Raw genomic sequence first — 17,320 nt, forward strand, 5'->3', positions numbered from 1 at the left:
CTGTGGTCTGAGCCGATCCCTGGCCATCCTGAGGGACCAGCCTGGTGGGGGAGAAAGAAATGTACCAGGATCCTGTTTCCTCTCTCCCATCCCTCTTCCCACGCACTTCACTTGCTGGAGCAGACCCCGACACTGAAGACCTGTGTGCAGGGATCTACTGGCCTTCCTGAAGATGCTGGGATCCTGCAGCCAGGGAGGGAGAAGGCCAGGAGGTGCCCAAACCAGGGCTACCCCTGCTCTCTGTCCACCCCACTGCAGCTCGGTCCCACCACCCTCACCCCTGTTATCATCATCATCATCAGCAGCAGCATTGTCATTATTGTTGCTGTTATTGATATTGTATTATGGAATCACACAGCAGCTCAGGTTGGAAGGGACCTTAAAGATATATTAAATAGTATTATATTATGCTATGTTATGTTATATTGTTATATTATGTCATATATGTTATATTTACGATATGATGGTATATGAGATACTATGTTATGTTATATATGTTATGATTTTGATATTATTTTTCTATTTCAGCATTTTATAACTGGTTAAGTATCATTTATTATTGGTTTGGTATCATTTATTACCATTTATTATTGGTTTAGTATTATTTATTTAGATAGGTATCAGTTTAGTCCCCTGGCAACGTGCGCTCACAGCCCAGGAAGCCATCCACATCCTGGGCTGCATCCAAAGCCGTGGGACCAGCAGGGAGAGGGAGGGGATTCTGCCCTTCTGCTCTGGTGAGACCCCATATGGAGCCCTGCGTTCAGATCTGGAGTCCTCAGCACAGGAAGGACGTGGAGCTGTTGGAGTGAGTGCAGAGGAGGCCACGGAGATGATCCAAGGGCTGGAGGACCTCCTGTAAAAGAACAGGCTGAGAGAGTTTGGGTTGTTCAGCCTGGAGAAGAGAAGGCTCCGGGGGGACCTTAGAGCAGCTTCCAGTACTGAAAGGGGCTCCAGGAAAGCTGAGGAGGGGCTCTGGATCAGGGAGTGCAAGGATGGGATGATGGGGAAGGGTTTGAAGCTGAAAGAGGGGAGATTGAGATGAGATCTTAGGGAGAAATGTTTTCCTGTGAGGGTGGGGAGGCCCTGGCCCAGGGTGCCCAGAGCAGTGGTGGCTGCCCCATCCCTGGAGGTGTTCAAGGCCAGGTTGGATGGGGCTTGGAGCCCCTGATCCAGTGGGAGGTGTCCCTGCCCGTGGCGCGGGGTGGGACTGGATGGGCTTTGAGGTCCCTTCCCACCCAAGCCGTTCTAGGACACCGCGATTCGGTGATTTTAGCACTGTTTCGCACCCACACAGACACCCCCGGGCGGCGGGACCCGGGGTCTCGGTGCGGGTCTCGGTCCTGGTCCCACTGCCAGTGCGGGTTCCCGGTCGGGTCCGGTCTCAGCGCTGATCCCGGTGCGGGTCCCGCTGCTGTTGCTGATCCCGATACCGGTGTGTGTTCCCTGCGGGGGCCAGTCCTGCTGTCAGGGCCGTTCCCGGTCCCGGTGCGGGTCATGTTGCCAAGTTCCTGTCGCCGTGCGGAGTTCCCCGTGCGTGTCCCGTTCCCGGTGCGGGTCTCGTTCCCGGTCCCGGTGCGGGTCCCCCGGCAGATGGCAGCCCCATTGCGTGTCCCGGCTCGGGTCCTGTTCCCGTTCGCGGTCCCGTTCCTGGTGCCGTCCCCCCGCTCGGGTCCCGTTCCCGGTGCGGGTGCCGGCTCGGTGTCCCCCCCGCTCGGGTCCGGTTCCCGGTGCGGGTGCCGGCTCGGTCCCCCCGCTCGGGTCCGGTTCCCGGTGCGGGTGCCGGCTCGGTCCCCCGGCAGGTGGCAGCCCCGCTCCGCTCGGCGCGGCGCAGGCGCGCTGCTGGGGTCGCTCCGGTTCCGGGCGCCGCTCCCCGCCGCAGGCCCCGCCGCCCCGGGCGCCCCCGCTGCCCCCCGGTGGGCGCCCGCCGCCGCCGCCGCCGCCGCCCCCCCCCCGCGCCGCGCCCCGGCCCCGCCGGCCCCGCGCTCCCCGCCCCTTCCGCCCCCCCCGGCCCAGCCGAGCCCGGAGGCCCCGGCGGCGCCGCATGGAGCAGCGGGCGGCGGGCCGAGCCCCCGCGACCAGGTGAGAGCGGCACCGGGGCGGCCCCGGCCCGGCCCCGAGCGGGACTGGCGGCGCGGCCGGCGAGACAATGGGGATGGGGAGGGGGGGGGGGGGCGCGAAGGGATGCGGGAGGAGAGGCGGGAGGATGCGGGGGAGCAGCCGCTTCCGTGCCCCCCATCCCGGGCTGCTCTGCCTCCATCCCTAGGGACGCGGGGCTGCATCCTTCATCCTCCGTTCTTAAGGACCCCGGAGCGGGGGGGGCGTTCTTAAGCCCACGGAAAGCGGGACGGTGGGCACATCCCTGAGCCCCAGGGATAAAGGACTGGGGGTTGCATCCTTCACTTCCTTTCCTTAAGGACCCCAGCACGGAGGGGAGCATCCTTGAGCCCCAGGGATGCAGGATGGGGGGTTGCATCCTTGAGCCCCAGGGACCTGAGCCGGGGGGGTGTTACATCCTTCACCCCCCATCCCTAGGGACCGCAGCACGGGGGGAGCATCCTTGAGTCCCAGGGGTGCAGGACGGGGAATGCATCTTTCATCCCCCATCCTTAGGGACCCTAGAGCAGGGGGGCATTCTTGAGCCCCAGGGGTGCAGGACAGGCGGCACATCCTTGATCCGCGGGGATAAAGGACGCAGGGTTGCATCCTTCCCTTCCGTAGGGACCCCAGCACGAGGGGGCATCCTTGAGCCCCAGGGGTGCAGGACGGAGGACTGTATCCTTCACCCCCCATCCTTAAGGACCCCAGCGGGGGGGGGCATCCTTGAACCCCAGGGGTACAGGATGGAGGACTGTATCTTTCACGCCCCATCCTTAAGGACCCCAGCGCACGGGGCATCTTTGAGCCCCAGGGATGCAGGACGGGGGGTTGCATCCTTCAGGTCCCATCCTTAGGGACCCCAGCGTGGGGCGGCATCCTTGAGCCCCAGGGATAAAGGATGGGGGGGTTGCATTCTTCATGCCCCATCCTTAGGGACCCCAGAGCGGGGCGCACGTCTTTGAGCCCTAGGCATAAAGGACGGGGGGTTGCATCATTCATTTTCCAGCCCCCGAAACCCCAGCACAGGGTGGGGAGGCTGCTTCCTTCACCCCCCATCCCCTGGGACCCCAGTTCTCAGGGTTGGGGGGCACATCCTTCAGCCCCCATCCCCAGGGACCCCAGCCCAAGAAGGGGCACATCCTTGAGCCCCCATCTCCAGGGACCTAGAGATTGGGGGCAGCTCCTTGATCCCCCATCCATAGGGACCCAGGGTGGGGAATGTGTGTGCATCCTTCAGCCCCCATCCCCAGGAACCTCAGCGCACGGCGAGGGGGCCACATCCTTCCAGCTCCACCAGATCTCAGTATCATCCCCTTCCCTGGGGGTAGGGGGGGACTGACTTTTCACCCCCAAGCCCCCACCCTGCATCCCCATCCTCCCACTCCTTCCGCACCCCATCCAAAGGCCGGGGCTGGTTTGGTACCAGGAGGCTGAACCCCAAGCTGCTGGCGGGGTTTTTGAGCACAGTTGGGGCGGAAGGAGGGAACTGGTTATGGGCGTCAGAAGGGGCTGGCAGTGATGTTTTCCTCTTTATTTATTTTTTTTTTTTGGTCAATAAGGCGGTGACGGGTTATTTATAGCAGCGGCTGTTGCTCCGTCGGTTGATTGAGAGCGAAAGAGGCCGTGCCATCGTGCGGAAAACAAAGTAAAAAAGCCAATTAAAATCGAAGGTGCAAAGGTCAGGGAGCGGGAGAAGGGGATGGCGGGGGAGATCTCACCCCCCGCGCCCTCACAATGGGGTTTATTCCCACTGGATCTATGCAGGCCATCCCGATGCTGGCAACGTGGCAAGAAGCATGGTGGAAGGATGCGGGAGCATCCCTGGGAGAAGGGATTTCCCTGTCCTCGCGTCCCTCCTTGTGGATGGTGGAGATGAAGTGAACCTCGTGGTGGGGAGCAGCACTGGGATGTGCCCCCCAGGATGTGGTTCGTGTAGCGTTCAGGGTGCAGTTCACCCCATCACCACTGCCTTCCCCCGTCCCTTTTGTTCTGGGGTCCATGCCTGCTAAAGAACCTTTCAACCGCAACCCAGCGTGACTCAAGGCCATGGTGGGGCAACTTTGCCATCAGCCACCCATCCCTGTGCCACGTCACTGTCCCTGGGGACACCCAGGACCTAGGAAGGGGATGCCAGGGCCATTTGTGGGGTAACAGGGGGGAAATCTCCCTGATGGGGTGTTTGCAGCGAAGAGGAGGACCAGGAAAAACTCCTTCCTCTCCAAGGAGGCCGGGAGCAGCATCTCTCCGGTCCTTTACCTGCCACCAACTACTCCCCAAGGCTCTTTCTGCGGTCTGAAAAGCAACATTTTCTTCTTTTAAAAAGAAAAAGAGAAGCAAACCCCAGAAATAAATAGGAAGCCCCCGCCTTTGCCCTATCAGCCGAGGCTGGGTCAGGGGAGCAGCGGCAAAACCCTCGCTTGCAAGCGCAGGCAGCTTGCTGATGAGATCAAGGAGGAACGGTTTGCTTTCGATTAGAGCGGTCGTAGGTGTTACCTGTAATAACGGGCGATAAGATCTGTTGGAGAGAGTGAGGATGTTGTCTGTTTTGGGGTTGGTTTTTATGCCAAGTTTAAAGAATTTCAGGTTTTGGAGTGCTGGGAGATGTTCTGGTGAGGGTGAGATGGATGAGCGGAGTGGGGTTGGTGCAGATGGTGTCCACACACGTATTTCCAATGGGAATGAAGCTTTCAGACCCTCTACAGCTGAACTTTACGTGAAATAGTCATCCTTCGCTGGTGCTGGGCAGGGTCTGCTCCCCATTTCTTTATGTCTAACTGGATTTGAAATGGAACTGCGGCATCTTTCACCGCAACCCATGCCATGGTGCTGATGCTTTTCGGGCTATGGGTCCCAAATTCCTCCCACCAGGCACCATCACAGCCCTCCTGTAGGTTTGGCACAGCATGATTTTGTCAGGAGAAGGAAATGTTGGTGATTAACGAGAGGAAAGGTTTCCCTCAGTTTGTTTCCCCGATGCCCTTTGGATTATCAGGGTGGTAAAGGTATCTGCTGCACCTACCCTGCCCAGCGCTTGGCCACCAATCCGGGCTTCCCAGAGGGAAATCCAGGAGCGGGGCTGGGAAGGAGGTGGTGGGGACCAGCACATCAGTGTCAGGCTGAGGTTCCTCACGGGGCTGCCTGGGCAGAGCAGCTCCAGGGGTGCTCGGATGGGATCTCAGAGGGATGCTCGAAGGATGCAGACGATGAGGAAGACACAGATGTGGTTTTAAGCAGAGAAAAAGCCGGTGGGTTTCCCTGTGTGCCCCAGCTGCTTCCCCAGGCCCCACTTTGGGGATGGGGAGTTTCCAGGAGGAGCACAACCCTCCTGGAAAAGCAGCCAAGCCTGGTGCTTGGCTCTGCTGAACGGGCTGGGCTGCATCCTGGCTGCTTTTTTAATTGTTATTCATCTTTTTCAAGCTGACTTCTGCTGCTGCACATCCTCCTTGGGAAAGGATTTCTGCTTTAGGAGTAAAGGGACGATGCCAGGAATTTCCCAGCAGCAAAGGCAGGAGATGCTGCCTTTAGGCTCTGGATCCACACTGGCATCACTGCATCCTTCTCTCCCCACCCCAGCATCCTATAGGGATGAGCCCAGCCATCGGAAGCAAATGTGGGCACGCGGCTCGGGCCAGCCTGGGTGACAGCGGGTGACGCGCCCGGCAGGAACCGCTGGCTGTCACATGAGGCCACCGCAGGCAGCAGCGCCTTACGGGGAGCCGGTTGGCAGCAGCCCCGAAGCTCAGTGCTCTCAGGGGTGAGGGGTTTCCTCCTCTTCGGAAAGCCTCGGCTTGGAGGCAGAAATTAGGTAATGATTATCCTAATCAGGCTGGGCAGCGAATGGATTGGGAGCAGCGTTGAAGAGAACAACTTGGGGTGCCAGGGGGTGAGAAGCTCAACCTGAGACAGCAAAGTGTGCTCACAGCCCAGAAATCAGCTGTGTCCTGGGCTGCATCCAAAGCTGTGGGACCAGCAGGGAGAGGGAGGGGATTCTGCCCCTCTGCTCTGCTCTGATGAGACCCCACCTGGAGCCCTGCGTTCAGATCTGGAGTCCTCAGCACAGGAAGGACGTGGAGCTGTTGGAGCGAGTCCAGAGGAGGACACAGAGATGATCAAAGGGCTGGAGCACCTCCTGTGCAAGGGCAGGCTGAGAGAGTTGGGGTTCAGCCTGGAGAAAGGAAGGCTCCGGGGAGACCTTAGAGCAGTTTTGAGTTGAAAGAGGAGAGATTGAGATGAGATTTTAGGAAGAAATATTTTCCTATGAAGGTGGGGAGACCCTGGCCCAGGCTGCCCAGAGCAGTGGTGGCTGCCCCATCCCTGGAGGTGTTCCAGGCCAGCTTGGATGGGGCTTGGAGCAACCTGATCCAGTGGGAGGTGTCCCTGCCCATGGCAGAGGGTCGAACTGGATGGGCTTTGAGGTCCCTTCCAACCTAAACCATTCTAGTATTAAAAAATCAGGCTGCTGCTTAAAAGTTGCACTTTGAGGGAAGAGGGGCTGAGATGGAATAGGGGCAGGGGCTCAGCAAAAGGCAGTGCAGGTGCTGTTATCCACGTTCCCCTCTATACATAATAAGCAGATTTCTTGCGCTATATTTATAACAATGCCACCATCCAAGGCCATGAAATTCCACAGTCCGGGAAGGTAAAAATGCTGGGAACGTGTTCCTCTTGGCGGGATTTGCTGGGCCAGTTTCCTTTTTAAAAGAAGGGAAAAAAATGTTCTTTATAAAGGCTCAAAAGCCCAAAGGCGGGCTATAAATTTTGTATCCTCTCTGCATCTATAAAATATAAATTCTAGTGGTATCCGTGAGCTGAAAGCCCAAACAACCGGCCTGCGGGATTAGAAAGATCCTGCTCTCATGCAGGGTGAAAAATGGCTTTTCCAGCCTCCAGATGGGCTGTGCTCCAGGGATGGACCCTTGGGCATCCCTTCCTGGTGATGCTCCCCAGCAGCCCAACTGAGCTTCAGTTGGGATTGTCCAGGTGAAGTCAACATATTGGGTGAAACTTCCATCCTGCTGCTTTTTCTCCTTTGGTTGTTTTAAAACTACAGTGTCGGAACGGCCGGCCGGTGGGAAGCGCTGACTCAGCGCTTTGGGGATGAGCAGAGCTCCTTGAGCAACACCCGGGGCTTCTGCTCAGCGACAGCACACGGCACTGGATGGGAAACGGGGCTGAGAAGGGGAAATTCCCAGCGCACGGGGCACCTCTTCTTAAACCAGCTCCTTCCAGCCTTTATCTGAACCTCATAGCGGCCTCCCAGGACTGAAAAGGGCTCCAGAGAAGCTGAGGAGGGGCTCTGGATCAGGGAGGGCAGGGATAGGATGAGGGAGAATGGCTTTAAGCTGAAAGAGAGGAGTTTGAGGTGAGATCTTAGGAAGAAATGTTTTCCTGTGAGGGCGGTGAGACCGTGGCCCAGGTTGCCCAGAGCAGTGGTGGCTGCCCCATCCCTGGAGGTGTTCCAGGCCAGGTTGGATGGGGCTTTGAGCAACCTGATCCAGTGGGAGGTGTCCCTGCCCATGGCAGAGGGGTTGGAACTGGATGGGCTTTAAGGTCCCATCCAACCCAAACCATTCTAGTATTCTTTGAATCCCTCTTGGATGGTGGGATGTAGTTTATTCCCCATTTTCCTTGGTTTGTGTTTTGGACAGTCCGTGTCTGGACCCTTCGCTGAAATTTTTGCTCCACCCCAGGTCTAAATTCAGAATTTAATCATAAATCAGCTGGAAGACGAAGAGAGTTTGAGCTGAGGTCATCTCAGGTGAGAGACTGCATTCCTGGCTGGTGCTCTCCCATCCAGCATCCTCCAGCGCCGCCCTCCCTTGTGTCCCAGCCACCTCCATAGCAGCATCTCCAGGCTCATAAGTGCTATCAAGTTGGGTTTGGGTGCCTTCCGGAGAGGCTTTTCTTCATCAACAGCCCCAGAAACCAACCTGACACAGGGGGCCCAGATGCTGTGGTGATGGGCTCCACTGGAAACCTCAGCATTCAGCATCAGGTCCCCACGCTGTGTCTGCAGGGTGAGCCTCCGAGCTTCAGTTGCTCCTCTCTGATGCCAAAAATAAAGGGACTCGTGGCGTGTCCCCATTCTGGAGGAAGGTGAGGGGGGTGGTGGCGGCGTGACGCCTTTTCCGGGGGGTGCCCAGGCACGACTGCAGTGGAAACAGGGCCATGTTTGCACCCGCTCTCTTCCTCCCCGTGGTTCTGCCCCTTTATCTTCTTCCTCCTCCCGTCTCTGACAACTTTGACCCTCGTTTCGGTTCCTCGTTCCCAAAATACTCAGAGCTGCTGACAGCAGGGCCGGGAGCGGTGGCCATCGATGGATTAATCGATGTATTTTGGGGTGCGCGGGCAGGGATGCCCTCCCTGCATCCCACACATCCCGCTCCGTGTCCCCAGACTGGTGTGACCCCAGCGCCTCACCCCAAGAAAGCCGGGTTTGATGCCGGGGCCACTGACTTCATCTCTTCCCAGGGGTCGGAGCGGCGAGAATAAAGCCGGGTTTGTTCCCCTCCCACGCACCAGGGCAGGATGTGACCCAGCCTGGGGCCTTGGGGCAGTGCCGGGGGGAGCACAGCACCCCCGCTTAGCGCATCCCATTGGGATTTAGGAGCCGGCGGAAGCTCTTGTGTCCCAGAATGCCAATGGATGCTGCAGGAAATGGATTTATCCTGCAGGATATTGATTTATTCTCTGTTTCTTTTGGATCCCAGGCCTGGGAAGCTCCCAGGGCTGGGTGTTTCCACACGTGGCTTCCCAGGCACCGTGGGAGAGCAGGGCTCTGGCTGCACAGCCCCGAGGAGGGGACCACGATGCGTGCTGCAGGGTGGGTCTCAGGGGAGCTGCACCTCGCCGACCAGATCCCCTCGCCACCCCGTGCCTCAGTTTCCCCCTTGGCGTGCAGGGACCGCAGACTGCCTCGCTGGCAGCTCCCAGAGATGGAGGGGAGGAGGCTTGGCAGGATGAGGCTGAGGGAAATTTTCAAGGCACAGGCAGTCGTACACGTGCCGTGCAAAGGGTTCAAAGCTTCTCATTGCCAAGGAGGCCAACAGCATCCTGGCTTGGATCAGCCACGGTGAGGCCAGCAGGAGCAGGGAAGGGATCGTCCCCCTGTTCAGCCCTGGTGAGGCCACACCTCGAATCCTGGGTTCAGTTTTGAGCCCTTCAGCACAAGGAAGACATTGAGGGGCTGGAGCACATCCAGAGAAGGAGCTGGGAAGGGGCTGGAGCCCAGGGGTTCTGGGAGCTGCTGAGGGACCTGGGAATGTTTGTGCTGGAGAAGAAGAGGCTGAGGGGAGACCTCATCGCTCTCTGCCCTCTCGGAAAGGAGGTTGTAGTGAGGGGGGTGCTGGGCTCTTCTCCCAAGTAACAAGGGAGAGATTGAGAGGAAACGGCCTCAAGTTGTGCCTGGGGAGGGTTAGATCGGATGTTAGGAAAAATTTCTTTACTGAAAGAGTGGTAAAGCTATGGCAAAGGCTGCCCAGGGCAGTGGTGGAGTCTCCATCCCTGGAGGGGTTCAAAAAGTGTGTAGACATGGCTCTTCATGCCAAGGTTTAGTGGACAGGGTGGTGTTGGGCTGATGGCAGCACCGGATGATCTTAGAGCTCTTTTTCAACATTAATAATTCTGTCATTCTGCCACGGTGCAGGAACCACCCTGTGCCGCAGGACAGGCTTCAGCAGCCCCTGGAGATCCTCTCTGCTTGTTTCCCATCCCAAGCTGTCTCCATCCCTCTGTATTTTTCCTTGGATTGTTGATGCAGATGCTGCAGTGGCCACGCAGCACGTAAAACCTCTGCTCTTAAGAAGCTGTATCCATGCAAATACCTTATAATCCCAGTGAGCAGCTCCGTGCCGGGCTGGTCCCTGGCTGCGGGGGGGCTGAGGGGACCCAGAGCTCTCACTTTCCCATTGGTTTGTGGACTTTTGGAAGCAGCGCCTTGGATGGGATCTGGTCCCTTCTTGGTGGTAGAAGAGATGCTTGCATGGCCCGGGAAGCACCTTTGGCAGGGGAGCTTCTCATCCCCACCGTGCCCAGTTCTCAGTGGTCCTTCCCCTCCCCAGGTCTCATGGTACCAAGTGAGGTGTCCCCACTGTGAGATTCGCGCTCCTCAGCCTCTGGAGAAGATGTCAGGGATGCAGGTAAGCGCTGGGCAGAGAGCAGGGGCAGGGATGGAACCAATTCTCCAGCCTCTCCATCAGCTTCAGAGGTGGCCCGGGGCCAAGGAGGGACGTGGGGACACTTCATCCCTGTCCTCTCCTGCTGCTGCAGAAGCCCAGCAACATGAGGACCTGCATTTTTTCGTCTCTCCCCCTTCTACCTGGCCCCATTACAGCTGACAAACATCATCTGAGCTCCCCGGGCTGCCCCAAATCCCCCAAACTGCTCCTGCTCTAAGTGGGTCCCATTTGGGTTTGCATCAGAGGAAGAGAAGCCCTATGTCCCCATGGTGGGGGGGTCCCTGTGGGTCAGGGGGGACCAGGGGTGGGAGATGTGCCCAGCTGGGCTCTGATGCCATCCCTCTTCCTGGCCAGGCCGTTTGGCCGTCCGGTACAGAATGTATCGCCAAGTACAACTTCCACGGTACCGCCGAGCAGGACCTGCCCTTCAGCAAAGGAGACGTCCTTACCATTGTCTCTGTCACCAAGGTAAGGCCAGTGCCTCCTCCCATGCTGGAATTTCCATGGGATGCATCCAAAGACACGATGTTTGCTTGTGCCATGGGATTCCCTTGTCCCACTGGAAGTCCCACAGAGCTGGCAGGGCAGGAATCAGGCCAGATGTTTGTTTAATTAATCCATGGCCTCGTTAGTTAAGGTTTCTCCGAAATGGAAGCCTCTTGCGGGCTTCCCGGGAGGTGGAGGAGGGAGGGAAGAGGCTTGTGACTGGGGAGCGATGCTCTCTACAGTGTCTGGGGAGGAGAATGGAGAGGCCATGGCTTCTGGGGCTCCGAGATACCTCCAAGGTCACAGTGACCATGAGGGCTCAGCTCCTCTTGGCCACGAGCATCAGGGTTTGCTGTCCCTGACCTTTGCAGCTGAGCCGTGCTCGGAGCCGTGGGGTGGGAGAAGGTGCGGCAGCACTGACCCTCCCGGGGTCCCTGGGTGGGATGCTGCCATCTCCAGGAGCCACGGGCTCGTTGTGCCATCTCTGCTGTCCCCGCAGGATCCCAACTGGTACAAGGCAAAGAACAAGGTGGGCCGGGAGGGCATCATTCCAGCTAACTATGTGCAGAAGCGGGAAGGAGTGAAAGCTGGGATCAAGCTCAGCCTGATGCCGTGAGTATCCACAGACGCCCATGGATGGATCATTTTGGTGGCCCTGCTGCATCCCAGAGCCACTGGTGACCCCCAGTCTGGAGGAGCTGGGGCTGAGTCCCGGGTTGGGGACCAGGAGGAGGGGATCAGGGAGCCATGGAAGGAGCTGTGTCCTGGGATGGATGTGGGCAGCACGGAGGAGCGTGGGCAAACTGGCACCGTGCAGGCAGGGATGAAGGCTGCCCTGTGTTCCATAACCACAGCCCCACACGGGTCCAGCCAGCGTGTTCCCAGTCCTTGACCTGCCCTACATGTCCCATTGCAGGTGGTTTCACGGGAAGATCACGCGGGAGCAGGCGGAACGGCTGCTGTACCCCCCCGAGACGGGGCTTTTCCTGGTGCGGGAGAGCACCAACTACCCCGGGGACTACACCCTGTGCGTCAGCTGCGAGGGGAAGGTGGAGCACTACCGCATCATCTACTCCTCCAGCAAGCTGAGCATCGATGAGGAGGTCTACTTTGAAAACCTCATGCAGCTGGTGGAGGTGAGATCTCACCTGCTAACGAGAGCTGCCGCCTCTCCTGTCCCCAACCCAGGGACCTACGGTGTGAAGCTGGGGGGGAGGACATTAGGGGTCAGAGCTTGTGTGGTGGAGGTCTGAAACCCAGGAGGTGGTGGGACCTTCTCTGCTGACCTCATGGGTTGAGGTTGCTGGAGACAGACCCTTGAGGCAAGGGGAGGATGGGGAGAGGGGACAGGATGGAGGGAATAGTTGGGTGTGCAGAGGACAGAGGGACTGGGAGGAGGGAGAAGGACCCCTCCAGCCCCACTGGTCCCATCCATGGCCTGGTGCTGCCACCTGGTGGGATCCCAGAGCCTGGCATTGTCTTGGTGGGGACCCCCCACCCCAATGTGCTACCACGTGTCCCTGGTGGCTGCCTCTCACCCGCCTCTCCCCCAGCATTACACCACGGATGCCGATGGGCTCTGCACCCGCCTCATCAAACCCAAGGTGATGGAGGGGACGGTGGCAGCGCAGGACGAGTTCTCCCGCAGTGAGTGGCTCTGGCCCTTCCCCGGCTCCTGGGGACCCCCCAGCACCCCCTCACTCTCTCTTTCCCCGCTCCCGCAGGCGGCTGGGCCCTCAACATGAAGGACCTCAAGCTGCTGCAGATCATTGGCAAAGGGGAATTTGGAGGTGAGCCCCATGTCCCCCACACCGCGGTGGTCCCTCAGAGAGGTGGGGCCCTCCTCTGCAGCCCCCCAGGGTGATGGTGGGGCCCCAGGAAGCTGGGATGCTTCCCAGTGCCTCCCGTGCCTGTCTGTCTCTGCCCGCAGACGTGATGCTCGGGGATTACCGGGGGAACAAAGTCGCCGTGAAGTGCATTAAAAATGACGCCACAGCGCAAGCCTTTCTGGCGGAGGCGTCCGTGATGACGTGAGTGGTACGGGGAGGGGGGGGGACAATGCAAGCGAGGGGGTAGCTTCGTATTAGTGGAGGTGGGTGGTCCCTCATGCACTGCTGGGACCGTGGGAGCTCCCCCTTCTCCTCAAAACCCTGCCCTGAGCCCTCCTGCACCGCACAGGCAGCTCCGACACAGCAACCTGGTGCAGCTCCTGGGGGTGATCGTGGAGGAGAAGAGCGGCCTTTACATCGTCACCGAGTACATGGCCAAGGTGAGACCCCTCAGCCCGGGCCCGGGCTTTCCCACTCTGCCCTTTGTCACTCCAACAGGGTCCCAGGGCTTCACCCAACTGGAGCATCCCAGCCTGGATGACATCTTTCTGGGGCCACTGTGGTGTTTGGGGGTGGCAAGACTTTTCCATGCCCCATCTGTGGGGAGGGAGGGATATTGTCCTCGTATCCTGCCCCATGAGGGAAGGACATCAACCCTGGGTCCTGCCCCATCATCATCTCCGGGTCCTGCTCCATTAGGGAAGAACATCCTTCCCAGGTCTTGCCCTACGAGGGAAGGACATCATCCTTGGGTCCTGCCCCATCATCGTCCCCAGGTCCTGCCCCACGTAGGAGGGGGCAGTGGGTGGGATGCTGACCCTGGTGGCACTATCTCTCTCCATCCCTGCAGGGCAGCCTAGTAGACTACTTGCGGTCGCGTGGGCGGTCAGTCCTCGGTGCAGACTGCTTGCTGAAGTTCTCCTTGTAAGTACAGCCACGAGACACGAAGGGTTGGCCATGCCTACCACCCTGACCTGCCACCACTGGTGTTTTGGAGCCACCTCACTAACCCCTTTCTTCCTCCGGTCCCAACCAGAGATGTCTGTGAAGCTATGGAGTACCTGGAAGCCAACAACTTTGTCCATCGGGACTTGGCGGCGAGAAACGTCTTGGTCTCAGAGGACAACATTGCAAAGGTCAGCGATTTTGGGCTGACCAAGGAAGCCTCCTCCACGCAGGACACAGGGAAGCTGCCAGTGAAGTGGACGGCACCAGAAGCACTTAGAGAAAAGGTGGGTGAGGGAAGAGGGAGTTGTGGGACGCAGTCCAAGTTTGAGCACATCATGGATTGCCCACCCAGAGGTGGACCCCAAATTCCTGCTGTCCAACCCCAAAAAACCAGCTGCCGTGAGGGTGGAGATGGTCTGCTGCCCCATCCCTGCCTGAGCCCACTCACGGGGCTTCTCCCCTCCCTCTCTAGAAATTTTCTACCAAGTCGGACGTGTGGAGCTTCGGGATCCTCCTCTGGGAAATCTACTCCTTCGGGCGAGTGCCTTATCCGAGAATCGTAAGTGAGGACCATCCCAACCCACTTCAGCTGGGTTTTTCTTTATGGCGGGGGGGGGTGGCTAAACCCTCATTTTCTGGGAGAACTGACCCCTTCCCTCATCCTGAACCCCATCCCAGCCCCTGAAGGACGTGGTACCCCGCGTGGAGAAGGGCTATAAGATGGATGCTCCCGACGGTTGTCCCGCCGTCGTCTACGAGGTGATGAAGAAGTGCTGGACCCTGGACCCCAGCCACCGGCCGTCCTTCCACCAGCTCCGCGAACAGCTAGTGCATATCAAAGAGAAGGAGCTCTACCTGTGAGAGGGGGGGCTCAGCACCCCGGCAGACGCAGGGGACCCGCGCTGGGGCGGGAGGACCGGGGTGGACACACACCCCCCTGCCCAGCCCCAGCCCCAGGAGCAGCCAGGAGGGAACCCCGGGGGTGTCGTTCCCCCCCTTCCAAGTCTCCTGGTCACTTCCAAACTTCCAAATCAGTCTTTTTTTTTTTTTTTTTTCCCAGGTTTTGGGGTTTATTTTTTGTTTCCCAGGCTCGTTTTTTTTTTTTTAATTTTTGGGGTGGTTTATTGTTTGTTTTCTCAGTTTTTTTTTTGGGGGGGGGTTGTTGTTTTTTTGGTTGTTTTTTATTATTTCAAGCAGGACCCAGCTGAGCGCCGGGCGTTTTACTAAAGTACGAATCTTATTTTTTAATGTAATTAAAAGAAGAAAAAAAAAAAAAAGAAAAAAAGAGAGAAGAAGGTTAATAAAAGAAAAATAATAATAAAACAAAGAAGCCAATGAAACGGACACACAAAAAGGAAACCCCAGCGACAGAAGTGATGGTTAAAGGGAAGACGCTGGACTCGCTGCCCAGTTGGGAGAGCGCAGCCGCGTCCCCGCGAGACGCTTTTTTTTTGGGTTGTTTTGCTTTAAACTCGTTGCAATGTTTGCATGCTGTCTCCAGAGGCCTTTTTTTCCAGTTCTGTCCAGTGCTTTATTCTCATGTAATGCTACCGACTGTGAGATTCAAACTGTAATAAAAAAAAAAACCATTCCATACGGACGCGGCACATCCCGCCTCAGCCCCCCTCTGTCTCTCCGGCTCTGCTCACACGGGATGCAGCCCTAGAGGGGAGGACGCAGCGCCCTGAGGTCCCCTGGTAGGGCGTTCCCTTCGGTGTCCCAATCTCTGACTGGTCCCAGGGGCAGGAGGGGGGATTTGGGGTGCTTGGTGCCTACCAGCATCCTTCAGGATGGGTTTTTAGGATGTCAGGAGAGGACAGCTGCAAAGAGGTGAACTGAACCCTGCCAAACCCTTTCTGCCAGTAGTGTCTGTGCCTCAGTTTCCCCCATACAGGGCTCTTTGTTCCTGCCCAGGGTCCTCGCATCACTGGGACGAGCAGCCTGGGCATCACTAGGTGATGAGAACTGGTGAGGTTGTGACAGCAATGAAGCTGCCAAGTGGTGGTAACACACACACCCCCTTAAAGCCAAGCTTTATCTCCCACCCTTGGAGCTGCTTGGACCAGGCAGGGGAAGATCTAGGGATGCATTTTGGGGCTGATTCCTGGACCTTGGGAACCTTGTTCCCTGCCCTGCTTAACTCAGCCAGGAGGCTAAAGAGGGGAGCCCCGTATCCCAGACCCCCGAAGGAGGTGTCTCCGCGAGGTCCCTGCTCTCCTGAAGGGCACTGGGCGGAGGTGGTGTCTGGCAGGTTTAAAATAGTTCCCTTCATCCTAGGCAGAATTATTCAGCGTTAAATGATGCGCAGGGCACCAGCTTTACTGGCTGCTGCTTCGCAAGCTGCAGCTGAGAGCGCTCGGTCTGGTTTGGGCCAGGATTGGGACTGAGCCTTCTCTTGGAAACGGAAAAAAACAGGGAGTGCTGGAATGGTGGGAACAGTCGAGGGATGGGTGGGATGGAGGATGGAGCCACACAGCCTTGGAGAGACGTTCGGCATGGAGGGGATGCAGCAGCTGCAGAAGTCGGGTGCTCTTCACCCCCTTCCCCGGCGACCTCAGGGTGTGCAAATGTCTGGAGGGGGCAGGACAGGGATACACTGGGGCTTGATGCACTGTAGGGTTTAATTTCCCTGGATGAACACTGCCCCCCGCATTGTCCCATCCGCATCCCCCTCTCTCCATTCCTCCTGGTGCTCCAGGCCCAGCCTTATAAGCAGCTTTCGTTTTGGGGCTTAGGAAGATTAAAGTCATTTACAGGCAAAGCCTGCAAGAAACCTGTCTTTTCAAATGGGGAGAAATGCCTGGCACCTTCCGGCGGTGGCAGGCGGCGAGCAGGGAGGAGGTTTGGTCCAGTCCCCCATCACACCCCCTCTGCTCCCCTTGCCTGGGGTTCCTGCTGCCAGCAGACCACACCAGCCGTCGGAAAAAGGGGGTAAAACCTACCCAAAATTCACTTAGACCTTTGGTTTTCCCCTAAATGGCACCACGCTGCTGTTCCGTGGGTCTGTGCTCGGTCCCGCGGGCTTTGGGGTGCTTGGTGCTGTGCCAGCACCCTCAGCATCCTCCAGGACTGTGTTTGGAGGATGCCAGGAGAGGACAGCTGTAAGAAAACCGTAGGGAGCGGCTCCTTGTGCCCCACGCAACGGGCTCTACCCATTCCTCACTGTGAAGAGGTGAAACAAACCCTGCCAAGCCCCTCCTCCTGCCAGTGTCTGTGCCTCAGTTTCCCCCGCACGGGGCTGTTTGCTCTTGCCTCCTGCCTCTGGGTTCCCCTCGCTCCACTTGGTGCTGCTGCCCGGTGGTGCCCAGCCACGGACAGTCTGTATCCCACTGGCTGATGTCTCCCCAGGGATTTTAGGGCTGTTTGAACCCCTCGGCAGCTCTGTCCTCTGCCACTGCCGTGGGAGAATGGAATACGCAGGGGGTAGCGTGGCTCTCAGGTGTTGGCACACAACGTGTCCCACTCCTCCTCCTCCCATCGGTGACAAGATCGGCGCTGGGCCCAGTTGTGTCAGCTCCCATCCCGCTTCAAGTTTGTGGCGTGAATCATCGCCATCCTCATCAGCAGGGAGTTATGTCTGCTGCCTGCCAGGCCGGCGCTGCCCGGCGCCGCGGCGCCCATGCAGCGGCACAGCGGGACTTTGCCTCTCCCTACGCCTTTGCCACATGGCATCCAAGGAGGATGGAAACATGGAGTTTAAAACCCTCCTGAAGAATCATCCCCCGGTTCTGCCTCTCTGCACCACTGCTCAGGAGCCCAGTTTGGTCCAGAGCTCAGCAT

The 17,320-nt window shown here is 58.2% G+C and overlaps 1 protein-coding gene across 1 annotated transcript; it reads left to right on the forward strand.

Annotated features, from left to right (window-relative positions):
* Positions 1 to 1,959: 1,959 nt before the first annotated feature.
* Positions 1,960 to 15,140, forward strand: CSK (C-terminal Src kinase). The gene is made up of 13 exons (XM_054077886.1): positions 1,960 to 2,082; positions 10,161 to 10,238; positions 10,632 to 10,745; positions 11,263 to 11,375; positions 11,680 to 11,899; positions 12,317 to 12,410; positions 12,488 to 12,553; positions 12,694 to 12,793; positions 12,942 to 13,032; positions 13,443 to 13,516; positions 13,629 to 13,824; positions 14,013 to 14,099; positions 14,219 to 15,140. The coding sequence occupies exons 2-13, from the start codon at positions 10,224 to 10,226 to the stop codon at positions 14,399 to 14,401; spliced, it is 1,353 nt and encodes a 450-aa protein (XP_053933861.1). The 5' UTR covers positions 1,960 to 2,082; positions 10,161 to 10,223; the 3' UTR covers positions 14,402 to 15,140.
* The last annotated feature ends 2,180 nt before the right edge of the window (positions 15,141 to 17,320 follow it).

This window comes from Cuculus canorus, chromosome 12, assembly GCF_017976375.1.
Source record: "Cuculus canorus isolate bCucCan1 chromosome 12, bCucCan1.pri, whole genome shotgun sequence".
Lineage (NCBI taxonomy): Eukaryota > Metazoa > Chordata > Aves > Cuculiformes > Cuculidae > Cuculus > Cuculus canorus.

Coding starts and splice junctions, on each gene's coding strand:
- CSK (XM_054077886.1), top strand. Junction 13,033..13,442: donor TCACCGAGTACATGGCCAAG/GTGAGACCCCTC, acceptor CCATCCCTGCAG/GGCAGCCTAGTAGACTACTT. Junction 13,517..13,628: donor TGCTTGCTGAAGTTCTCCTT/GTAAGTACAGCC, acceptor GGTCCCAACCAG/AGATGTCTGTGAAGCTATGG.